The 26,871-nt window shown below is 37.3% G+C and overlaps 2 protein-coding genes across 6 annotated transcripts in view; one reads left to right on the plus strand and one right to left on the minus strand.

Moving 5' to 3' along the window:
• Positions 1-26,871, plus strand: part of fli1 (Fli-1 proto-oncogene, ETS transcription factor) — a 107,499-nt gene that overhangs the window by 13,230 nt on the left and 67,398 nt on the right. For 3 of the 4 annotated variants that reach the window (XM_062060516.1, XM_062060518.1, XM_062060519.1), the window contains 3 exons: positions 18,069-18,280; positions 24,781-24,935; positions 25,678-25,881. In XM_062060516.1, the coding sequence (XP_061916500.1) occupies positions 18,069-18,280; positions 24,781-24,935; positions 25,678-25,881 (571 nt within the window). The remainder of the gene's footprint in view (positions 1-18,068; positions 18,281-24,780; positions 24,936-25,677; positions 25,882-26,871) is intronic. The other variant, XM_062060517.1, reaches the window with a different exon arrangement.
• The window catches only part of kcnj1a.1 (potassium inwardly rectifying channel subfamily J member 1a, tandem duplicate 1), a 303,709-nt gene that overhangs the window by 12,881 nt on the left and 263,957 nt on the right, over positions 1-26,871 (minus strand). The gene's annotated exons all lie outside the window — the stretch shown is intronic.

Genomic DNA, 26,871 nt, shown 5'->3' on the forward strand with positions numbered 1-26,871 from the left:
GTGCGGCATAAAAAACACAAACAATGCAAAATAGTGGGTTTTCTAACAGTGTGTCTATTTATTTTAGTAATTTAAATAGATAAACAGTTGGTCAAAAGATTTCAATGTATGTATAATACTAGAGATGTCCGATAATATCGGACTGCCGATATTATCGGCCGATAAATGCTTTAAAATGTAATATCGGAAATTATCGGTATCGGTTTCAAAAAGTAAAATGTATGACTTTTTAAAACGCCGCTGTACGGAGTGGTACACGGACGTAAGGAGAAGTACAGAGCAGTTGCGTCTCCCAGTCATACTTGCCAACCCTCCCGATTTTCCCGGGAAGCTCCCGAATTTCAGTGCCCCTCCCGAAAATCTCCCGGGGAAACCATTCTCCCGAATTTCTCCCGATTTCTACTTAGACAACAATATTTGGGGCGTGCCGTAAAGGCACTGCATTTGCGTGCCGGCCCAATCTCATAATATCTACGGCTTTTCACACACACAAATGAATGCAAGGCATACTTGGTCAACAGCCATACAGGTCACACTGAGGGTAGCCGTATAAATAACTTTAACACTGTTACAAATATGCGCCACACTGTGAGCCCACACCAAACAAGAATGACAAACACATTTCGGGAGAACATCCGCACCGTAACACAACAGAACAAATACCCAGAACCCCTTGCAGCACTAACTCTTCCAGGACGCTACGATATACACCCCCCGCTACCCCCTACCACCCCCCCACCTCAACCCCGCCCACCTCAACCTCCTTATGCTCTCTCAGGGAGAGCATGTCCCAAATTCCAAGCTGCTGTTTTGAGGGATGTTAAAAAAAATAATGCACTTTGTGACTTCAATAATAAATATGGCAGTGCCATGTTGGCATTTTTTTCCATAACTTGAGTTGATTTATTTTGGGAAACCTTGTTACATTGTTGAATGCATCCAGCGGGGCATCACAACAAAATTAGGCATAATAATGTGTTGATTCCACGACTGTATATATCGGTATCGGTTGATATCGGAATCGGTAATTAAGAGTTGGACAATATCGGAATATCGGATATCGGCAAAAAAGCCATTATCGGACATTTCTATATAATATAATATATATATATATATATATATATATATATATATATATATATATATATATATATATATATATATATATATATATATATATATATTTCTATATAAAACTGTACCTTTTGAGCACATTCAACAATACCTTGATAATAACGATACAACCATGATCCTTTTGGTCAAGATTACCCTGATATAAAATTGTCATATCGTTACCTCCCTACCTAGGCGTCAAACTTAACAACAGCTTATTCTTTTGGTTAAATTATTCTTACATTTTAAATAAAGAAAGAAGTGATTTAGCACAATCCAACTGGCTTTTAGCCCTAAAGTTTATGCTAGGTGGTCATTTAAGTTAAGGGCAACTACAGGATTTATTATTTTCGTTTTACACCTTTAGAAAAGTTGATAATCTTACTATGAAATAACTGGCGAGTTAATGAACATTGTATAAAGACTATAAAAATGGGAGCCGTTGCCTCCCTGCTTGGCACTCAGCATCAAGGGTTGGAATTGGGGGTTAAATCACCAAAATGATTCCCGAGCGCGGCCAGCGCTGCTGCTCACTGCTCCCCTCACCTCCCAGGGGGTGAACAAGGGGATGGGTCAAATGGAGAGGATCATTTCACCACACCTAGTGTGTGCGTGTGACTATCATTGGGACTTTAACTTTTTAACTATAACTTTATTTGGGGACAGTTTCAATGTAGAACGGGAATAATAATATGGGAAGTGAATAATTGTACATCTGACCATGGACCTTCCACAGTACATCAGTCAAAACTGTACATTTAACAATACAAGGGCTAAATAGTACCTTCAGTCTGCTTTGTGGAAGGTCTCATTTTCGCCAATGTGTAAAAGGTTGCAGTGCCCTTGAGCATGACCCTGACAGTCCAGTGTGTCATGATGTTTTGTTAGAATTTTGATTCCCAACCACTAGCTATCCAATGTCACCTAATTGGTCTGATTATTATTTACTTTGATTTCCGACCCATAGAATGCACTGGTATTCTAAGCCGCACCCACCAAATTTTAGGGGAAACAAATATGCTTACATACATTAGCCGCACCGGAGCATAGGTCGCAGATTTTGTCAATGTTTTTTTATAAACCTTAATTGTTTCCGAACTGTCTGTAACACGGCGGTAAAACGGCTGATCGAACGAAACAGACGTCATCCTCATGGACCCACTAGCTGCGGAAACTAGCTCTCCAATCAGCTAAACAGACTCAATAAGTCCACGGTAACATTTTGGTGAATTTACGAAACTGAAACAATACAACAACAAAAAAAATCAATTGTAAGTTGATAATACAAACACAGACATTTGTAAATGTGTTAGCATATTTGCTAATGCTAAAAATGCTAACTTGATTACATTACAATAGCACATACTTGCCAACCCTCCCGTTTCAGCGCCTCTCCCGACAACCTCCCGGCAGAGATTTTCTCCCGACAAACTCAGCTGGAGCTGGAGGCCACGCCCCCTCCAGCTCAATGCAGACCTGAGACTGAGTGGGGACAGCCTGTTCTCACGTCCGCTTTCCCACAATATAAACAGCTTGCCTAACGAATTCAAACGAATGGAAACAAGAATTTCAGTTCATCCACGACAGTTCGAAGGGGAAGGTGTATGTTGCCTGTAAATATGTAGAACAGACTTCTGCATTGAACACGGTGGCCGAAATGATATACTCATCATGAACGGAGAAGTTAAACAGGACAATACTGCCATCTAATGGATAGCCACCGGAACACTGAAATTCAAGTATTTCTTTTATGTAAATAAAATAAATAAATGTTATATATATATATATATATATATATATATATATATATATATATATATATATATATATATATATATATATATGAAATACTCGAGTTGGTGAATTCTAGCTGTAAATAACCACGCCCCCAACGCTCTAGCGCCCCCTAGGAAGAAAACATAGACAAAACTGCCTGTAACTCCCAGTAGGAATGTCGTAGAGACATGAAACAAAAACCTCTATGTAGGTCTCACTTAGACCTATATTTCATACACTAACAACCCCCAGCAATAATCAACAGGAAGTTTGCAATTCCCCCTTCAAAACAAAAGTTGTGTAAAAACAGTCACCTTTTTTCAAACATTATCTCCTCTGAGCGCGTTTGTCGTGTCGGCTTCAAATTAGCACAGGAGAGAGATTGAACCCTTCTGATTAAAAGTTGATGAAATAATTTTAATTACTGCTCCGGTTTGGATTTTATGAACCCTCCAAGTCGGTCCCGTCCATCGCTGCTTGCAGCTTTAATTGATATTGTTATTGCTCTGCACTATTTCGAGTGTTACTATATTGTGATTGCACTAACATTTGATTTACCGTAACACGAGTAAATCAGCTGTTTATTCATTTTGGGAGTGAACAGAGTTGTCAGAACGCTGGTTTGTAATCTATTAATAAAGTTTGACTGACCTATCTGACTGTTTTGTTGACATTCCCTTTAGCGCGGCTCCATCTAATGGATGCATAGGTGCGCCTTATAATCCGGTGCGCCTTATATATGAACAAAGTTTTGAAATATGCCATTCATTGAAGGTGCGCCTTATAATCCGGTGCACCTTATAGTGAGGAAAATACGGTACTTAGTGAAACAAAAAGAAATGTAAAATTGCATCAATATACATAAATCATCAATAATCGACGTTTAATTGAATCATGGCTCGTAATTGAATCGCAAGGTGCCCACTTCTAACGGTCAACATGTAAGGTGATAAGCGGAACAATTAAGTACTTTTCCACTAGATGGCAAAAGCTCCATAATTAAACACATGATGCGAGTGAAGCAGCATTTTTGTCTGGTGGTTTTCAGTAAGATTCTTTTTAACGTAAAATATGTACTTTGGGTCGATCAAGGTTGGTTAACTCCACCTTTGAGTGCCTAATGAGGTAATTATGGACTATTTTCGACAGTTAATGCACCGTCCTGAGTTCTCACCAGTGATGCATACATAAGAGCAAAAACATGGTGTCTGAGTTTCTTGGCTGTTTCAAGACAGCCTGATGATGCCTTCACTGTTTGTGTTCTTTGCAGATATGGCCACACAAAAACACTGCAGATTTCTCCTTTCCTATTTTTAAACGGCCCACATCTTGATGGGCACACGCCACCTGCCAATCATGGTCGCCATATGACAGGCGGCATGATATGTCGGCAGGAACGCGGCTCCTAACAGTCACCACGGCGCCCGGCCGCGTTTTTATCGCGCCCGGGCTGCCTGGTGTGCGCCTCTCAGATAGCGGGTACTACTGCCAGGGTGCAGACTATATGGCGGATGGACCGCTTCAATCCATGGAAAATCTAAGGTTTAATGTTGAATAGGGAGTTTAGCTTTTATATGCTTGTTTGCGATACCTGCGGGGGAGCTGCAATTATGTCTTCTTTTTTTCCCTGTGACGCCTGGCTTAAAAAGCATGATGTATTTAGGGATATTCTTTCTTTCTACCGAAATAGACTAAAAACAACGTGGTGCCCAGGAGGGAAAAAGTCTCCAAACCTTTGCTACTAAAGGGCCACACACTGAATTATCAAAGCATGCAAGGGCCATTTTGATATATATTATACAATATATCAAGGGTGTCAAACGTAGGCCCGAGGGCCGGATCAGGCCCGTGAACAGGTTTTATCCGGCCCGCGGGATGATTTTGCTAAGCATAAAAATGTACCTGAAATTTGTGAATGAAAGAAACAGCTGTTCTAAATGTGTCCACTGGATGTCGCAATAGCAATTCTTTGTATCTTTGTAGATGATGCTACATATGTACAAAATAAACCACATGATGTTAGTACATCAGTCAAGGAGAATGAGCAAACTACATAAATAACATCCTGTAATTTGATTTTGATAAAAAAAAAATATCTTGATGGATTGAAAATTAACACCAGAGTTGTCTGATTATTATACCATTATAACATAAGTTATTCAGAAAATATAAATAACGACAAATAAATTATTAACCAGAACATGTAAGTGTAAAACCCAACAACAACATTATGATTTGTACATTTTCAGAATGTGCTTGTTCTATTTTTAAACAAAAAAAACAATCTAAAGTTGTCTTTTTTTTTTTTTAATTATCGTGCCGTGATTTTACCAGTCCTGTCCACTTGGTAGTCATACTTGCCAACCCTCCCGAATTTTCTGGGAGACTCCCGAATTTCAGTGCCTCTCCCGAAAATCTCCCGGGACAACCATTCTCCCGAATTTCTCCCAATTTCCAGCCGGACTTAAGGCACGCCCCCTCCATGTCCGTGCGGACCTGAGTGAGGACAGCCTGTCGTCACGTCCGCTTGGCCAACCAAAAAGTAACCACAGAACACTATACCGTATAGTGTTCTGTGGTTACTTTTTGGTTGGCCAACGGTTTACGTTGTGTTGCGCACCCTGACGGCAAGTGTGGGAGTCGGTTCTGAAGTATGAAGTAAAGAGACGTAACTTCGTCACCTCGCCTGGTTATTGACTCCAACCCAGAATATTACACTGCCCATACCTATGATCCTTCAAAGGCTGTGCTACAGGCTGCAAAGCATTGCACTTTCAAATACAACAATGAGTAGAGAGGAGTGTTATGTGTGTATATGTGTAAATAAATGAACACTGAAATTCAAATCTTCCTCCAAAGACCTCCAAATCTTCCGAATTTGGAGATCTCAAGGTTGGCAAGTATGTTGGGAGTAGATTTTAATCTCCATGTTGCACCCGATCGAAAAATAATTTGACACCCCTGCAATATATAGATTGTTTTAACCTTTAAGGCAGGGGTGTCCAAACTTTTTCCACTAAAGGCCGCACACGGAAAAATTTAAGCATGCGGGGGCCATTTTGATATTTTTCATTTTCAAACCTTCACAAAATATATGGATTTTTTTTTTTTAACCTTTAGGGCTCCCGGGGACCATAAAGGGTCTCAGTCATTAAAATGTAAAAAATAAGTCAAATTATTATTATTTTTTATTTAACGCTTACAGTAAATCTCTATATCAACTTGAGGTTGATATAAAGTAAAAAAAAAAAAGGTTTTCCTCTCAAAGACAACTTTGTTTTTTATACTGAAACTGAAATATGCAGTATTTAGTAATTAGAGCCTTAAAAGATCAATAATGCAGGACACCATTGATTTTAATTCTTTAATATTTTTGAGTAATCACAGTGAAAAGTTAAATAAAATCCTACTATATATATTTGGGATCCAAAAGGTCCCCCACTCATAAAGTGATACATTTTTAATAGTTTTTTTTTTTACTTTTAACACTTAAATTACGAGATCAACTTCAGATATATCTGTCGATTTTACGTTTGAACTATTATTTTGTTTGTTTTATGCTCTTTTGTCAAATAAAACTTTGATGTTTTTATATGGCAACCACACAATATATGCAATGTTTTCTCCACATAAAACATTTTAAAGTGATATTTTTTAAGTAATAATTTATTATAACATAGATTCTTAGTCTTTTCTTTTTTTTTTTAGCAATGGCAAAAAAAAGAAAAATAAAGACAAAAGAAAAAAAACAGCTTGCATGGCAGGTTTGTGTCAACAATGCAACTTTTTCTTGTTATATTTCACCTCATTCCACTTTTTTTAAATGTTTTTTTTAATGTTTGCAATATTATCAATTTTGCAATTTTTGCAGAATGTGTGGCGGGCCGGTAAACAATTAGCTGCGGGCCGCAAATGGACCCCGGGCCGCACTTTAGACACCCCTGCTTTAAGGCTACCCTCAAGTTTGGTCCCAGGGCCCTAGAAGGGTCTTAATCATAAAAATGTCAAAAATAAATCATATATATATATTTTTTTATTTTCAACGCTTAAATCCATAGGTCAACTTCATGTGTGTGTCGATATAAAGTTTTACATTACATCACTGCCCTTTTTGTTAAAGAAAACCCTGTTTTTATGGCAAAAACACAAAATGGGCAACATTTTTCCTCAAAAAAATGTCAAAGTGGAATATTTGATGTGAAGTAATTGGAGCCTTCAATAATTCATAAAAACATTGATTATGATTAATTATTATTTTTTGAGCAATAACAGTTAACAAAAAACAACCACAAACCGTCTCAGCGATCTTAAAGTGTTCAAAATAAGTTATACATGATTTTTTTTTTTTTTACTTTCAACGCCTACAACTCCAGATCAACTTCAAAATCTATCCATCGATTATAAGTTTTTATTAGTTTGTTTGTTTTATGCCTTTTTTGTAATGGAAAACTTTTATGGCAAACACAAAATATGCAATATTTTTTTCAAAAAAAATGTCAAAGTGGAATATTTGATGTGAAGTAACTGGAGCCTTGAAGAGGTCAATAACTCATAACAACATTTTGATCCATTATTACTTTTTGAGCTATAGCAGTTAACAAAAATCACTCAAATTCTCAGGGATCCAATAGAGTTAGAAATAAGTCATGCATTATTATTATTATTTTTTTTTTTTAAACTTTATGCCTGAATCTCCAGATCAACGTTAGGATCTATCCGTCGATTATACCTTTTTATTATTATTTTTTATGTATCTGTTTTATGCCCTTTTTGTCATAGAAAGCTTAGTTTTTAGGGCAAACATGCACAATATGCAACATATTTAAAGTAATAGGAGCCTTCAATAGTCAATAAGTCATTACAACTTTGATTTTGATTCATTATTCTTTTTTGAGCAATGACAGCTTTAAAAAAAAAACACACACAAACCGTCTCAGCGATCTTAAAGTGTTAAAAATAAGTCATACATGATTTTTTTTTTTTTTTTTTACTTTTAACGCCTAAAACTCCAGATCAACTTCAAAATCTATCCATCAATTATAAGTTTTTATTAGTTTGTTTGTTGTATGCCTTTTTTGTAATGGAACATTTTTATGGCAAACACAAAATATGCAATCTTTTTTCCAGAAAAAATGTCAAAGTGGAATATTTGATGTGAAGTAACTGGAGCCTTGAAGAGGTCAATAATTCATAACAACATTTTGATCCATTATTACTTTTTGAGCTATAGCAGTTAACAAAAATCACTCAAATTCTCTGGGATCCAATAGTGTTAGAAATAAGTCATGCATTATTATTCATTTTTTTATTTTTTTTAACTTTATGCCTGAATCTCCAGATCAACGTTAGGATCTATCTGTCGATTATACATTTTTTATGTATCTGTTTTATGCCCTTTTTGTCATAGAAAGCTTAGTTTATAGGGTAAACATGCACAATATGCAACATATTTAAAGTAATAGGAGCCTTCCATAGGTCAATAAGTCATTACAACTTTGATTTTGATTCATTATTCTTTTTTGAGCAATGACAGCTTTAAAAAAAAAACACACAAATCGTCTCAGCGATCTTAAAGTGTTCAAAATAAGTCATACATGATTTTTTTTTTTTTTACTTTCAACGCCTAAATCTCCAGATCAACTTAAAAAACTATCCGTCGATTATATGTTTTTATTAGTTTGTTTGTTGTATGCCTTTTTTGTCATGGAAAACTTGATGGCAAACAAACAAAATATGCAATATTTTTTCCAGAAAAAATATCAAAGTGGAATATTTGATGTGAAGTAACTGGAGCCTTGAAGAGGTCAATAATTCATAACATTTTGATCCATTATTACTTTTTGAGCTATGACAGTTAAAAAAAAAAAAACGCTCAAATTCTCTGGGATCCAAAAATAAGTCATGCATTATTTTTTATTTATTTGTTTTACTTTTACGCCTAAATCTCCAGATCAACGTTAGGCTTGATTATACATTTTTATTATTTGTTTGTTTGATGCCCCTTTTGTCATAGAAAGCTTAGTTTTTAGGGCAAACATACACAATATGTAAAATATTTAAAGTTATTGGAGCCTTCATTACAACTTTGATTTTGATTCATTATTACATTTTGAGCTATGGCAGTTAAAAAAAACAACACTCCAATTCTCAGGGATCCAAAAGTGTTAAAAATAAGTCATGCATTATTTTTTTTTAACATTTACACCTAAATGTCCAGATCAACGTTGGATCTAGCCGTCGATTATACATTTGCATTACTTTTTTATGTATTTGTTTATTTAATGACATTTTTGTCATAGAAAACTTAGTTTTTAAAGTAATTGGAGCCTTCAATAGGTCTATAAGTCATCACAACTTTGATTTTGATTCATTATTAGTTTTTCAGCAATGACAGCTTTAAAGAAAAAAAACTACCTTCATGGCAGCTTTGTGTTATTAGTTAGTTTGGTAGTAATGAGCTTCACCATAAAAAACATTGCTTTTTTTTGCTGATTGCAGTAATTTGAAGCATCTTTGTAAGTTAAGTTAAAGTTAAAGTACCACTGTGGTCACACACACACAAATAACCCTCTGCAACTGACCCATCCCCTTGTTCCACCCCCTGGGAGGTGAGGGGAGCAGTGAGCAGCAGCGGTGGCCGCGCTCGGGAATCATTTTTGGTGATTTAACCCCCAATTCCAACCCTTGATGCTGAGTGCCAAGCAGGGAGGTAATGGGTCCCATTTTTATAGTCTTTGCTATGACTCTTATTAGAATCAACATTGTAACTTTTTCTCATTACATTTCAACCTGTATGCTCTTATTTTGCATTTTTTCAAAACAGTATCATTAGAATGTGCCGCGGGCTTTTAAAAAATGACCCCGATTCGGTAGCCCCTGGGCCGCACTTTGGACACCTCTGCTGAGATGCTTCTGGTTTTGTGTGTTGTCTGTTTGAAAAGGGCCAACTACAGCAGATCGTTTCTTTATGTTTTTTCTATTCATGTCCATTCTTTCCCCTGACAAACATATGTGGCACAGGGGAATGATATAGATGAATAATTCCTTTGAGGATCAGACACGTCTCAGTCAGTCTAAGTCGTGCCATGGGATCCTATCAGATCCAGATGTGTGTGAAAATCCCGAGTCGGAGCACAGGGAGACATGACGGCAGCGACGACGCTTAATATTCCCGCTTATTGCACTCCAGACTTTTGGCCCAGCGGCGGGTTATCAGGCCGTCGTCACGGCAACTGGGATGTCGACATGGTTGAAACGGCGGTTTACGCGACGAAAGTGTGTAAGATCTCGTCGGCCGGAGAGCTGTTGCTGTTGTTTTTCTTTAACAAACAACAGAAGCAGGTCCTGTTTCTGTTGACCTTTCTGCAGAAATTCCTGATCAATCTTTGAGTATGACAACGTCAAAAGGCAACTGTTGCGTTCCATTCCGTAGAACATCTTTTGCCCAGACTGCCTTTTCAATAAAAGTACCACAACTATGGAACTCTCTGCCTGACACTTTGAAAAGTATACCTGCACTTGTCACTTTCAAAAAACAAACCAAATTGTGGCTAGTTGAGCAACAATCGTGTTCCCATGTTTAGTTTTTACTAATTTTTACTACCGTATTTTTTGGACTATAAGTCGCAGTTTTTTTCATAGGGGGTGCGACTTATACTCAGGAGCGACTTATGTGTGAAATTATTAACACATTACCGTAAAATATAAAATAATATTATTTAGCTCATTCACGTAAGAGACTAGACCAGGGGACGGCAACACAAAATGTTGAAAGAGCCATATTGGACCACAAATACAAAAACAAATCTGTCTGGAGCCGCAAAAAATTAAAAGCCATACTATATACAGATAGTGTGTCATGAGATATACATTGAATTAAGAGGACTTAAAGGAAAGTAAATGAGCTCAAATATACCTACAAATGAGGCATAATGATGCAATACGTACATATAGCTAGCCTAAATAGCATGTTAGCATCGATTAGCTTGCAGTCATGCAGTGATCAAATATGTCTGATTAGCACTCCACACAAGCCAATAACATCAACAAAACTCACCTTTGTGCATTCATGCACAACGTTAAAAGTTTGGTGGACAAAATGAGACAGAAAAAGAAGTGGCATAAAACACGTCCTAGAAAGTTGGAGAAAGTTGTACATGTAAACAAACTACGGTGAGTTCAAGGACCACCAAAATTAGTAGGACAAAACGGCGCTCGCCAAATCATTGAATCATTGAAGCATGTTTAATATAAACAGTGTGCTTTATAACAGTTAGGGAGGTATGTGTCATGTCTGTCCTCCTACAGAAACCATATTAACACAAAAAAAATATTTTTTCCCCCTCATCTTTTTCCATTTTTCATACATTTTTGAAAAAGCTCCAGAGAGCCACTAGGGCGGCGCTAAAGGCAAGGCAAGGCAAGGCAACTTTATTTGTATAGCGCTTTTCATACACAAGGCAGACTCAAAGTGCTTCACAGACAACAAAGTAAAATGAAAGAAAATAAAAGCAAAATTAAAATGCAGACAATAAAAATAAAAACAGTGCAGACGTTAAAAGTTAAAAGATTATTGTGTCATATAACGTACACTTATTCAGCCTGTTCACTATTCTTTATTTATTTTAAATTGCCTTTCAAATGTCTATTCTTGGTGTTGGGTTTTATCAAATAAATTTCCCCCAAAAATGTGACTTATACTCCAGTGCGACTTATATATATATATATATATATATATATATATATATATATGTTATTTTCCTTCTTTATTATGCATTTTCGGCCAGTGTGACTTATACTCCGGAGCGACTTATACTCCGAAAAATATGGTAATTGGTTTTTATCTAGTCTGCAGTTTGTCTATGTTATTATTATTGGCTTTTATCTACTTTGCACTTTGTCTGTATTATTACTATTATCGACTCCTCTTTGCCTTATTCTTTTTATTTTCCTATTTTAATGATGTTTTAGATCTGTGTTGTTGTTGTTGGGGACAAATGTTGTAAATTAGCTTTGGCTACAAACACTATGATGCATACATTGGATAACTGTTTCAGATATCTAAGTTTCTGTATCTGTCCCTATTTCAAATAAACCTGAAAAAAAACCAAACAACAACAACAATGTAAGCAACTTCAGAAGGAGTTCACTAACTCCGCCGTGAGCGTGATTGAAGTCATCTAACGTCAACAGGAAGCTACAGTAGCAAACTACTTAGGATGCCAGACTGTGATATGACCCATAACTGCACCTAATTACTGTAAAAAAAAGAAAAAAAAAAAAAAAAAAGAAGTAGTCCCCCAGAGAGGGAATATTTGACATCACAAGTTTGTGTGCAGTTTAGAAAGGAGTTCTATTTGTACTGATTGCTATCACTGTCATCACCTGACAATGTCCTGCCAGTCTTGAAAGAAGAGTTTTTGTTTGCTTTCTCGGCTGGGAGAGTGTTGAGAAGATGGATGTGATTCTGGTGTCATGGCAGGAAATGGTGGAGGTGAACATCTGCCTGCCAGCCTGCACAGCGCACTAACTTCCTTCTTTGAGTTTCTCCATATGATGCTGGAAATTGTGGTTTAGGTTTTGTAGATTCTATTAAAACTGACAGCCCAACGTCTGAGGACACTATAAGGACAGGGGTGTTGAAGTAATTTTAGATCGGGGGCCACATGGAGAAAAATCTACTCCCGAGTGGGCCGGACTGGTAAAATCACGGCACGATAACTTAAAAATAAAGACAACTTCAGATTGTTTTCTTTGTTTAAAAATAGAACAAGCACAAATGTAGAAATCATAATGTTGTAGGGGTTTTTTTTACACTTACATGTTGCGGTTAATAATTTATTTGGCGTTATTTATATTTTCTGAATAAATGATGTGATAATGTTCATCAGTCAAGTCATTGGTGTTAATTTTCAATATATCAAGATAAAAAAAATTATATCAAATTACAGTATGTTATTGATGTAGTTTGATCATTTTCCTTGACTGATGTACTAACATCAAGTGGTTTATTTATTAGGATCAGCTACAAAGATACAAACAATAGCTATTGCGACATCCAGTGGACACATTTAGAACAGCAGTTTCTTTCATTCAAAAATTTCAGGTATATTTTTATGCTTAGCAAACTCATCCCGCGGGCCGGATAAAACCTGTTCGCGGGCCTGATCCGGCCCTCGGGCCGTACGTTTGACACCCGATATAAAAGAACCCTTTCGGGACAAGGCAGACTTGTTGTCCTTTCACTACATTTTTGCTGTATTTTTGGCCATTTTGTTGTGATACTCTGATAAACATGATTTTTCCCCGAGAGGATTTTTTTTCATGTTAAATGTCCAATTTGTGTACAATGCACATAACGTAAAAGTACAATTTTTAAAAAGGCATAAAAAAAACATTTTTTATTTATTTTTTTACTTTCTTTGCTCAAATCTCAATCAACTTCAGCGTTAAACAAAAATACCAAACATGTAATGTTTTTTTTTTAATATTTTAACCTAGGGGTGTCCAAACTTTTTCCAGGAAGACCGCATAGAGGAAAATATGAAGCATCCGGGGGCCACTTTGGCCTTGTTCACACTGCAGGTCAATTCCAATTTGTTTGCCTTAGTGTTGTCTCGATACCGGTACCAAAATTATTTCTATACTTTTCGATACTTTTCTAAACAAAGGAGACCACAAAAAATTGCATTATTGTCTTTTTTTAACAAAAAATCTTAGGGTACATTAAACATATGTTTCTTATTGCAAGTTTGACCTTAAATAAAATAGTGAACATACGAGACAACTTGTCTTTAATTAGTAAGTAAACAAACAAATGCTCCTAATTTAGTCTGCTGACATATGCAGTAACATATTGTGTCAGTTATCATTCTATTATTTTGTCAACATTGTTAAGGACAAATGGTAGAAAATGAATTACTAATCTACTTGTTCATTTACTGTTAATATCTGCTTACTTTCTCTCTTAACATGTTCTATCTACACTTCTGTTAAAATGTAATAATCACTTATTCTTCGGTTGTTTGATACTTTACATTATTTATGGATGATACCACAAATTTAGGTACCAATCCGATACCAAGTCGTTACAGGATCATACATTGGTCATATTCAAAGTCCTCATGTGTCCAGGGACATATTTACTGAGTTTATAAACATAATACACTTTTTTTTTTTAAAAACAAAGAAAATGTTATAATACCAAAAAATATCGGCATAATCATAGTAGTTTAGACTAGATACGCTACTGTACTTGGTATCATTACAGTGGATGTTAGGTGTAGATCCACCAATGGCGTTTGTTTGCATTTTGAGGCTGGTGAGCTACGGTGTGTAGTGAAGCATGTTTAGCTATTCCTCGTCCTGCAGGGATGATACTTGTAAGAAACTTACTTTATTTGTCGCCTTGGAGACAAGGATTGGTGATTTAGAAGTAGCTAAAACACTGCCGACTGCGGCTGAACTTTAGCCGCTAGCTAGCTAGCCATGTCTTAAAGCACCTCTTCCTGAGGGCGTTTCAGTGTTATAACTTCACCTTTATCTTTACTTTTTAAGCCAAAATGCATCCGTTTTCCCTTTTCTGTCTACACACCGTGTCTGTTTGTAAGTACTCCGTGTGTGTGCGCTACCGAACATGCTCGTCTGCTCGTAAACCAGACGAGCAGACGGGGGTGATGGTGGACCGGTATTTTTCAGAGGCGGTATAGTACCGAATATGATTCATTAGTATTGCGGTACTATACTGTACTAATATCGTACAACCCTAGTTTGCCGATAGGTGACCTGTATCAGATTTTTTCATGTCAGCGTGAACAATGCAATTCTGAATTGTTCATATCCGACCCAGGCTTTTTCTGTATGTGGATATAAATCGAGTATATATGCGATGTGTCCTCAATGTGAAAAACTCTTGTCTCCTACTGCTCGCCCACAGTCACGCAAAACTACCGCAGCCAAAATACTCGTCATCTTTGTTCTGAATCTTCTACGCGCAAATATTTGGTTCCGAAAATGTTGACTTTGATTGCACAAAATCCTTGAAATTGCCACAAATACGCCAGTACTAAGACCGACAAGAGCTGAAGTCATTTTTACTTCGATTAACGTTGCTGTGCGTGCGACGTCATGATGTCATTGCATTCACATTAAAACTTTGATTTTTTTTTGGTAATGTAAACGACCACTAGAAAGATCGGATTTGACCCAAAAAAATCTGAATTGGACATCCGACCCGGCAGTGTGAACGTAGCCTGAGATACATTTTGTATGACGAGATGCTAAAATTATTAGAATGTATGCTAAGCTATCTGAATAAAACATCCACAACATTGCATTGTTTTATATGTAACAAAGGACATTAGTGTAATACAACGCTTATTTGGGGCCCTAAGCAGAATTACATTTGGAGCCCCCGCCCTCCCGATTACATTTTTTTTACACACTTGAAACTATTGTTACACCTTTTTAACTGAACTTAAATTTAATTTGCAATGCATATTTTGTACTAAAACAATTTTTTCATGGAAAATAAATAATCATGTACAAACCCCGTTTCCATATGAGTTGGGAAATTGTGTTAGATGTAAATATAAACGGAATACAATGATTTGCAAATCATTTTCAACCCATATTCAGTTGAATATGCTACAAAGACAACATATTTGAGGTTCAAACTGATAAACATTTTTTTTTGGAAATAATCATTAACTTTAGAATTTGATGCCAGCAACACGTGACAAAGAAGTTGGGAAAGGTGGCAATAAATACTGATAAAGTTGAAGAATGCGTATCAAACACTTATTTGGAACATCCCACAGGTGAACAGGCAAATTGGGAACAGGTGGGTGCCATGATTGGGTATAAAAGTAGATTCCATGAAATGCTCAGTCATTCACAAACAAGGATGGGGCGAGGGTCACCACTTTGTCAACAAATGCATGACCATGGACGCCCCTGCTTATTTCAGCAAGACAATGCCAAGCCACGTGTTACATCAACGTGGCTTCATAGTAAAAGAGTGCGGGTACTAGACTGGCCTGCCTGCTGTCCAGAACTGTCTCCCATTGAAAATGTGTGGCGCATTATGAAGCCTAAAATACCACAACGGAGACCCCCGGACTGTTGAACAACTTAAGCTGTACATCAAGCAAGAATGGGAAAGAATTCCACCTGAGAAGCTTAAAAAATGTGTCTCCTCAGTTCCCAAACGTTTACTGAGTGTTGTTAAAAGGAAAGGCCATGTAACACAGTGGTGAACATGCCCTTTCCCAACAACTTTGGCACGTGTTGCAGCCATGAAATTCTAAGTTAATTATTATTGGCAAAAAAAAAATACAGTTTTTGAGTTTGAACATCAAATATCTTGTCTTTGTAGTGCATTCAACTGAATATGGGTTGAAAAGGATTTGCAAATCATTGTATTCCGTTTATATTTACATCTAACACAATTTCCCAACTCATATGGAAACGGGGTTTGTACTTTTTTAGTGCAAAATAACAAACTTGACATAATTATCAATCAATCACAATGTTTACTTATATAGCCCTAAATCACGAGTGTCTCAAAGGGCTGCACAAGCCACAACGACATCCTCGGCTCAGATCCCACAATTGGAACATCATTTTGCATATCTTCCTGACACATCATTAACAGATCCCAGTACGACATCACAAGCCCAGCACTAACAGGAGACAGTGGCGACATTGGGGGAAATTTGCTATTATATTTTTCAGTGACGGAGCAGGATTTTTGGTGATTTAACCCCCAACTCCAACCATTTTGTTGCGGGGCAATAAAAAAACGGGTTGCGGGCTGCATTTAGGACACTAGTTTTTAACCCCTTGAAGGCCTTTTGATGAAATGATGGCACAGTAAGTGTAGATTTGCAAAAGAGTCAAATGAAAAAACAAAAACAATAAAGCCAGCCCTCGTTTATTGCTGTTAATTGGTTCTGGAAATTTCCGCAAAGCAAAAAAAACCTGTTTAGATCTTCAAAATATGTTTTTAAAAATTATAAGAGCCCTTTAGACATGAAACAAAACTCTTTAGTCACCTTTACACTATTTTAATTGAATATTGTGATGCTGTGTGAGGCTGAGCCAACCAGAGGCCACAATACTGAACAGGGCACTCTGATTGGTTTGGTCTCCTCTAATGACCAATACTACTGCTACTGTAGTTTTGATGGTTTTTAGTTCATTTGGCAAGTCTCATGCTTGAAAATGCTTAATTTCGGCCAAAAATGTTGTAGAATATTCTTTACAAAAAAAAATTGCGATGTATTGAAGACAATATTTGAGGAGCAATACGGCGAGGCACAAATGTATATGTTTGATATTTTTGTTTAGGACTGAAGCTTAAAAAAGTACACAAACATGAATGTTGTTACACCCTTTAATAACTTAAGGACTCTTATGTCCTCTTTGGCTTTGATGATCATTTAAAACCAAATGTCTCCCGGGGGTTAAATATGCTGATGTAGCAATACCGTAATGACCATATATGGAGTCAGAATGTCACGCAAAAGTTGAACTGACTTGAAATTTCTCACACAGCTCAACTTACACCCACTGTAACATAAAGGTGATTTGGCGAATCACCACCAAATTTGGTGCACACCTTAAGGGGACTGACGAGCATGTGTGTGTAAAATATGAACAATATTGGTTGAAAAACATGGCCGCTATCAAGCAAAACGTATGTGTAGGGGTAAGGGCTGGACGTACAGTAGCAACACATTTCCTATAAATCATGATGATACATAATTACAAAACATTGAGTATATCTGCATAACATGTATGCGAGCATATCTTTTAAAGCCTTTTGACCCCAACCCATTGGAGGCGCAACAAATTGGTAAAGAAACGTGGGTACATCGTGCAATATTTGATTGGTATTTGTGCCTGTTTGTCAATCTACTCTTAAGTTAGCAGCCTTTTTCCGTTGAAATTTCATAATTGTGCTGTTGTCTGGCTTACTATTTACTTTTTTGTTATGTCAAAATGACTACTGTGAAAAAAGTAGTCATCTAAGTAGTGGACTAGTATCCTAAGACCTTTGCTAAGTCTCTAACAAGTCATCACTAACCCTTGTAAAACACACGTTCACTAGTGAGTAGCACTTTGTAATGCCTGTTTGAGCGAAGAAAGACACATGTCCCCCTTTCTGGTCTTTCCAGGAGGCGCTATCAGTGGTGAGTGAAGACCAGTCCTTATTCGAGCCCCCCTACGCCACTGCCGCCCCTCTCCCCAAGACAGACATGACTGCATCTGGCGCGCAGGACTACGGCCAGACTCACAAAATCAACCCATTACCCCCACAGCAGGAGTGGATCAACCAACCAGTGCGAGTCAACGTCAAGAGAGAATATGAGCATATGAATGGATCCAGGTAAGAAACCTAGAACTGCACGAGAGCAGGTTGAAGGGTGATTGTGGGAACAGTTACTATTAGAAGAAATAGGATACTCAAGCAACATGGCATGGGAAAATAATGATTTCATCATCATTATGATTGTTAATAATGTAAATAATTAAATGTACACTACCGTTCAAAAGTTTGGGGTCGCATTGAAATGTCCTTATTTTTGAAGGAAAAGCACTGTACTTTTCAATGAAGATAACTTTAAACTAGTCTTAACTTTAAAGAAATACACTCTATACATTGCTAATGTGGTAAATGACTATTCTAGCTGCAAATGTCTGGTTTTTGGTGCAATATCTACATAGGTGTATAGAGGCCCATTTCCAGCAACTATCACTCCAGTGTTCTAATGGTACAATGGCTCATTGGCTCAGAAGGCTAATTGATGATTAGAAAACCCTTGTGCAATCATGTTCACACATCTGAAAACAGTTTAGCTCATTACAGAAGCTACAAAACTGACCTTCCTTTGAGCAGATTGAGTTTCTGGAGCATCACATTTGTGGGGTCAATTAAACGCTCAAAATGGCCAGCAAAAGAGAACTTTCATCTGAAACTCGACAGTCTATTCTTGTTCTTAGAAATGAAGGCTATTCCACAAAATTGTTTGGGTGACCCCAAACTTTTGAATGGTAGTGTATGTACTCTGATGATTACCTTGTGCGATGACTGCATTATGCTGATAGTATATATTTGTACCATGAATTGATTAACGTGGACCCCGACTTAAACAAATTGAAAAACTTATTCGGGTGTTACCATTTCGTGGTCAATTGTACGGAATATGTACTGTACTGTGCAATCTACTAATAAAAGTCTCAATCAATTAATCAAATTATGATGAAACACCTTTATGGGTGTAGGAGGTATATCGACATATTTAACGGTTTGTATTTCATACAAAAAGTCTAGAATGGTGTTATTGTTTTGACCCGAACATCACACTCCTTTAAAATACCACAATTAAAAAAAATAAAATATATATATATATATATATATATATATATATATATATATATATATATATATATATATATATATATATATATATATATATATATATATATATATATATATATATATATATTTATATATATATATATTTTTTTTTTTTTTTTTAATGCACTAATGATGGTTACAGGGAGCACGGTGCATTCAAGAATCCCATGAAATGTGAATATCAACATTACAACACAAGCAAGTCGTTTTTTTGCACGTTCTCTATGTTTTGTATTGCTGCAATAATAGGATTTGATTTCTATTTTCATCTGTGGTAGATTAAAATAAAACTGATTTCCTCCCTGTCTAACAGTTTTTTAATGACTCTGCTTCATCGGTTATCAGTTTAAAATAACATCATAAGTAGGGATGGGTACCGAAACACGGTGCCATTAACGTAAACGGTAGTAACGCGACCGAAAAAAGGAAATAGCTATTGGTATCTCATTTCAATGCTAATGAATGCGGACTCCATCTGCAACTAAGGGTGGGTGATCGTTCCAAGTAAATACAGGGCTAGTATCGCCTACACCAGACCTGGGCAAATTAAGGCCCAGTTAAGCTTTTCAATCTCGCCCGCCGGACATTCCCAAATCATTTTTTTAGATCTTTAAGATCGAAACTGTTGCTGCCATTATGATGTGCAGTGATGTTTTCAAATTATCGTAAGTCTTAAACTATACAAAGTATTTCAATGGTTGGAATCTGCGCTTTTGCATGATATACTAGTTACTATGGTAATCTAAGTCACAGCAGCACAGACGAGGCACCAAGCAGTGTGGGTGTGGAGCGTTTCCATAGAGTGTTTCCAGAGCGGCCAGCCTGAAATGAGGGTGTCAGGGACAACGCGGAAGGAGATTTTTACAACAAATATCTAAAGCTTAGTGATATATCAGATTGCAGGTGGGTTTTTTTTTACCCTTCGCGTTCATATTTCGTTGTTTGTTGTAATTGTAAAATATGTCGATCGAGAGGGTGTGTGACGTTCATATGTTGTCAACATTCAGTGTTTTATCGTTCATAGTTAATATTGTAAATCACACATTCATTATTTTCATGTACATTTTGGGTGTCTCATTCAGTAAAAAAATGGTAAAATTCCATTCTGTTTTTAAGGCGGTCTGTCATACCGTTTTTAGCTTTCAATCAGACGTTATGTGAGGTTTTGTACTAGTGTTCCTAAAAATACATATACCGGCGCCCACACACATTTTTTTCTCTAAATTTGGCCCCCCCGAGTCAAAATATTTGCCCAGGCCTGGCCTACACTGATACTTAAAATGTCATAATCATTGAATAATGTTGTGATTGTGTCTCTAGTTAGTTGATTATGACTATGATAACACAAGAAAAATATTTCATTCAAATGAAAATAAAAATTCATACTTAAATGGAATGATATAAAGCAATGTTTTAGTATAGCATTTATTGAAATAATTCCCTGATTATGTTCAATTACACACAATTTAAGAAACAAGTTATTATAATAAAATAACAAAAATGCAACAATGTACGAAAATTGGAATACAAAAATGTCATATAAGTATTTCTTTTATATAAATATATATATAAATATATATATATATATATATATATATATATATATATATATATATATATATATATATATATATATATATATAAATATATATATATATATATATATATATATAAATATATATATATATATATATATATATATATATATATATATATATATATATATATATATATATATATATATATATATATATATATATATATATATATATATAATCCGTTCATGAATGTGTATATCCGTTCGGCCACCGTGTTGAATGGAGAAGTCTGATCTACAAAATGTGCAGGCAGCATACCCCTTCCCCTTCGAGCTGTCCTGGATGAACTGAAATAATTTTTTCCAATCATTTTGGAACTTGCAAGCGTATTTCTTTTTCTTACTCGTCGTCTCTTCTTTGTTCTTCTGCTTCGTCTCTGTTATGTTTTTGGACATTACTACTTGCCGTAGTTTTGAAGCAATGCATGATGGGAATCCGGATGTCGTGTGTCAGTGTATTAACGTGCTGGCTGGAATAAACACACGCTGAGAAATAGCTCCGTGCCTGCCTACTTTATGGGTTATGGATAAACCTATGGTTAACGGAGACATATATAATAGTCTCCTTTTCAGGTGAGAGAGGACGCTAAAGGCAGTGCCTTTAAGGCACACCCCCAATATTGTTGTCCGGGTGGAAATCGGGAGAATGGTTGCCCCGGGAGATTTTCGGGAGGGGCACTGAAATTCGGGAGTCTCCCGGGAAAATCGGGAGGGTTGGCAAGTATGGTGAGCAGTAGATAGAGATGTGTTGTTTGCACAGACTAGACGAGATTCTGCACTCGCATAAACTAAAGAAAAGCGAGTATAATGGTCAATGGTAAATGGGTTATACTTGTATAGCGCTTTTCTACCTTCAAGGCACTCAAAGTGCTTTGACACTATTTCCACATTCACCCATTCACACACATGGAGTGATGGGAGCTAACCACGACCCATCAGGAGCAAGGGTACAACGGACGTGACTAGGTTGGTAGAAGCTGGGGATCGAACCACGAACCCTCAGGTTGCTGGCACGGCCACTCTCCCCTCGGTGGTGGACATACTGACAAGAAATTAAAACAGTAGTAACAATTTGAGGTGGGGGAAATAATCGATTTTTAGATGCATCGCAATTTGAACATGGACGATTATAGAATCGATTAGTAAACGGCAATAAACGATAATCAATGTAATTATTGTAAGTGAAGTAATGCAGACAGTTCTAAAATTTGGCTGCCTGCAGCGAGTCACCTCACTGAGAGATCCGACCAGCTCCTTTACTTTGCACACATTTTCAATGTATGAATATGATGGGCATTAATTCAGCTGTTTCTTATTACAAATGCACTGTTTTTCAAAGTTATTAGAAACGAAAAGTTGCAAAAATATACAGTACATAAATTGAACCTTGTGCTGTATACCATGCTGAGGCTAACTCATGGATTTTTCCGGGTTCACATGCCGCCAATAAATTTAGCCCTGTCGCATCAAACCAATGAAATAGCTGAACATTTCACGGTGGACCAATTACATTTTTCACACTAAATCAAATGCACGCACACAATTAGTCAGCCAGCCATTTAGCGCGACATGGACTCACCCTCATCATGGAAGAAACAACAAAATGCACACAACACAGCCCAAAAACCGAAGAAGATGGACCCGGGCATCGGAAAAGGAAACAGCCGCCTCACGAAACAGAAATCCATCACCACTAGCGGGCCCAGAAAGACTGCGTGCCTTAGAAGACGACTTCAGCTGTTTTAGCGCCAGGAGGAGAAGAATGGAGAACACGCTCAAATGACTTTTTCTAAAAGGCTACTTACGGCACTGTCATTTGTAATTATATATAAATATATAATACAATATTTCATGTTTAAATTACTTGAATAGACTTGTGCGGCCGATATATGTACAAAATAAAAATCCAAAAATCAGATGGGTGCGGCTTATATGTAAGTGTGCTCTACAGCCCAGAAGCTAAGGTATACACCTTTGAGTCCCGAAACATAAAACGAAAAAAAATACAGTCTTACATAAAATCTGCCTGCTTTTCAAGCAACAACATGGGTGAAATCCAGCGCTGTCCAAAAAGCACCCGATATTTGACACCAAAATCTGAATATGCTGCACAGTTAAATGCCAGGAAAATGCAAAATGTTCCCACAGGTTCAAAGGACTTCAATCGACGCCTTTCGGGTTCACATGTCGCCAATAAATTTAGCCCTGTCGCCTCACCCCAATGAAATAGCTGAACATTTCATGGTGGACCAATTAAAATTTTCACACTAAATCAAATGCACGCACACAATTAGTCAGCCAGCCATTTAGCGCGACATGGACTCACCCTCATCATGGAAGAAACAACAAAATGCACACAACACAGCCCAAAAACCAAAGAAGATGGACCTGGGCATCGGAAAAGGAAACAGCCACCTCACGAAAAGGAAATCCATCACCGCTCAGGAAGAGCGGGTGCCTTAGAACAGTGTTTTTCAACCTTTTTTGAGCCGAGGCACATTTTTTTCATTGAAAAAATCCAAAGGCACACCACCAGCAGAAATCATTAAAATACGAAACTCGATATTGACAATAAAAAGTCGTCGGATATGACTTTAAAGCATAACTAAGCATGCAACACTATAGCTCTTGTCTCAAAGTAGGTGTACTGTCACATCACACCCTGACTTATTTGGACTTTTTTTTGCTGTTTTCCTGTGTGTAGTGTTTTAGTTCTTGTCTTGCGGTCCTATTTTGGTGGCTTTTCCTGTTTTGTTGGTATTTTCCTGTAGCAGTTTCATGTCTTCCTTTAAGCGATATTCCCCGCACCTGCTTTGTTTTAGCAATCAAGAATATTGCAGTTGTTTTTATCCTTCTTTGTGGGGACATTGTTGATTGTCATGTCATGTACAGATGTACTTTGTGAACGCCGTCTGCTCCACACGCTGTAAGTCTTTGCTGTCATCCAGCATTCTGTTTTTCTTCACTTTGTCGCCAGTTCAGTTGTAGTTTCGTTCTGCATAGCCTTCCCTAAGCTTAAATGCTTTTTTTTTAGGGGCACTCACCTTTTGTTTATTTTTCAGTTTAAGCATTAGACACCTTTTTACCTGCACACTGCCTCCCGCTGTCGTCTGAAAAATTGTGATCATGATTAGCTACCTGCTGCCACCTACTGATATGGAAGAGTATTACACGGTTACTCTGCCGACACTCAACAACAACACATCATTTGCAGACTAATTACTGGTTTGCAAAAAATGTTATACCCCAAATAGGTGAAATTAGATAATCTCCCACGGCACACCAGACTGTATCCCGCGGCACACAGTGGTTGAAAAACACTGCCTTAAAAGGCGACTTCAGCTTTTTTAGCGCCAGGAGAAAAACGGAGAACGCGCTCAATGACTTTTTCCTAAAAGGCTACTTACTGTATGCGACTGTCATTTGTAATATCATATTATATATAAAATACAATATTTCATGTTTAAATTACTGGAATAGACTTGTGCGGCCAATATATGTACAAAATAAAAATATGTCCAAATATTAGGTGGGTGCGGCTTATATTTAGGTGCGCTCTATAGCCCAGAAGATAAGGTGTACACCTTTGGGTCCTGAAACATAAAACGAAAAAACGAAAAAAAATACCGTCTTACATAAAATATGCCTGGTTTTCAAGCAACAACATGGGTGGAATCCAGCGGTGTCCAAAAAGCACCCGAGATTTGACACCAAAAACTGAATATGCTGCACAGTTAAATGCCAGGAAAATGCAAAATGTTCCCACAGGTTCAAAGGACTTCAATCGACGCCTTGAAGTGTGTGTTTTCTTTAATGTTCAGTGTCTTTGCTTGCCATTCAACAACTATTTCTGTCCATTCTTTCCCTTCAGCAGGGAGTCTCCAGTGGACTGCAGTGTGGGTAAATGCAATAAGCTGGTGGGGAGCAACGAGACGTCTCAGATGAACTACGGAAACTACATGGACGAGAAGAACGTCCCTCCACCCAACATGACCACCAATGAGCGAAGAGTCATCGTACCGGCCGGTAAGCGAAAACATACAACCTCTAAAGTGGAGTTGATGTTTATGTTCGTGCATAACCAGACTTGATATACAGGAGCAATGACTTCGTGCTGCTGGCTTCTGTTTTGATAGAAGGTTGCCAACGCTGCCCCTTATTTTTATTCAGCCGTGTGCCAACGTTTCATCTCTCCCTCGAGAGTATTGCAGAGTGTGTACAAGTAGAAATATGTGTTGGCTCTGCCAGAGCTATATTTTCTTTTAACAGCTATGGTTAATCATTAAATGTGCGCCATGAAGCTACAAGTGCAGTTTCAGGACTGTAGAAGAACTTGATTCTCCCAAACAATCCGAAGAAATTAAGCAAGTCTGAGGAAGGAAGTTGACTCTAAACTGTAACTACTGTAGACATTACACAGAGGCTCTACCGTGACTGCTTTGGATTCCAGATTGTCTGAGCAGCCTATTAAACACGCACTACGGTGTGTTAAGTAAGTCTCTCCAGATGTAACTTGATGTAAGAAATAAAGACTCCGCCTGTCAAAGTCTACTTCACCTGATACATTATCCAGTCCCCCCGCGCTTAAAGGGGGACGAAGAATTATTTATAACAAATAACTAAGCCACGTCCGCGCCTGATAAATCATTCCATTTCCAACTTGTTCATTTTTTCCTATTCCTCCGCGCCACCAGAGACACGACTCTTAACTCCGCTTCCATCGCTCTCTCTCAGTCCTGCACGCAATAAACTATCTTCTGTCCTTCAGATCCTTCATTGTGGTCCCAGGACCACGTGCGCCAGTGGCTGGAGTGGGCCATCAAGGAGTACGGCCTGTTGGAAATCGACACGTCCGTGTTTCAGAACACAGACGGCAAGGACTTATGCAAGATGAGCAAGGACGACTTCCTTCGGCTCACCACCATGTACAACGCCGAGGTTCTTCTCTCTCATCTCAATTACCTCAGGGAAAGTAAGTAGAAGAATTATGTAGCAATCCTTTGCATGCATATTGTGACCAACTTTCTTTGACCACATTTAATAACATGTATATTGCACAACACAACCAATGTCGTACAGCGCTAAGGACCAAACTGCCTAACCAACGTGCTTATTTGCTGGAGAAAACAAAACGCCTGTAGCTGACTGATAGTTGGCGTTTTAAGATGTGTAACAAAGCTTTGTTTTTGGTTTTTGTGAAGTGGTGTGCTCATCTAGCTAGGGGCGTGTCAGAGGGTGGAAGTTTTTGTACTTCATTAAAAGCCGCAACTGTTTGAGTTCTTCTTCTCTAAAAAGTAGAATAAATAAAGGAGTTGGCTCACCGACCGGTTTTAAAGACCCATATTACTGTTAGAACAACAATAATAAATTAATTTATAACTGATATACAAGTGTAAAAATAAGTTTAGCACATTTAAGTAGGGCTTTAGCTATCTTGACTATTCGGACAAAACACACTTTATACCAATTCGTGTTTTATGGAAAATATGTTAAATAAACACGTATTATTCTGCTTGCCACAACCTTTATTCTTTTTTTCTAATAATGCACTTTATCAATGTTGAAATAGCACTTTTAATCTGTGTGCATTATTTGTATTTCTTTTAACTCAGCTGTCCTCTGCCACAGCGATAACGGCACCTACACACCACAGCTCTCATGTGTGCTCTATTCTGTGAGGAAACTCTGTATACATATATGACAATCCTTGCGGCCTAAATGTTATACATTTTTTTATACTCATCAAAAATAACCGTAAATTCTGGACGATAATCCGCTACTTTTTTCTTACGTTTTGAACTCTGCGACTTAGAAAACGGTGCGGCTAATTTATCTATTTTCATTTTCGGTCATAATGTTTCGAATTCGACAAATAGTTTTCAACAACCACTGAAAATATTTGTTATTGTTTGTGCTATGACGCCGTCTTTTGGAAGAGTTGAACGTCTCCAGTATTTCCTTT

Source organism: Entelurus aequoreus, linkage group LG10, assembly GCF_033978785.1.
Source record: "Entelurus aequoreus isolate RoL-2023_Sb linkage group LG10, RoL_Eaeq_v1.1, whole genome shotgun sequence".
In the NCBI taxonomy this organism is placed as follows: Eukaryota; Metazoa; Chordata; class Actinopteri; order Syngnathiformes; family Syngnathidae; genus Entelurus; species Entelurus aequoreus.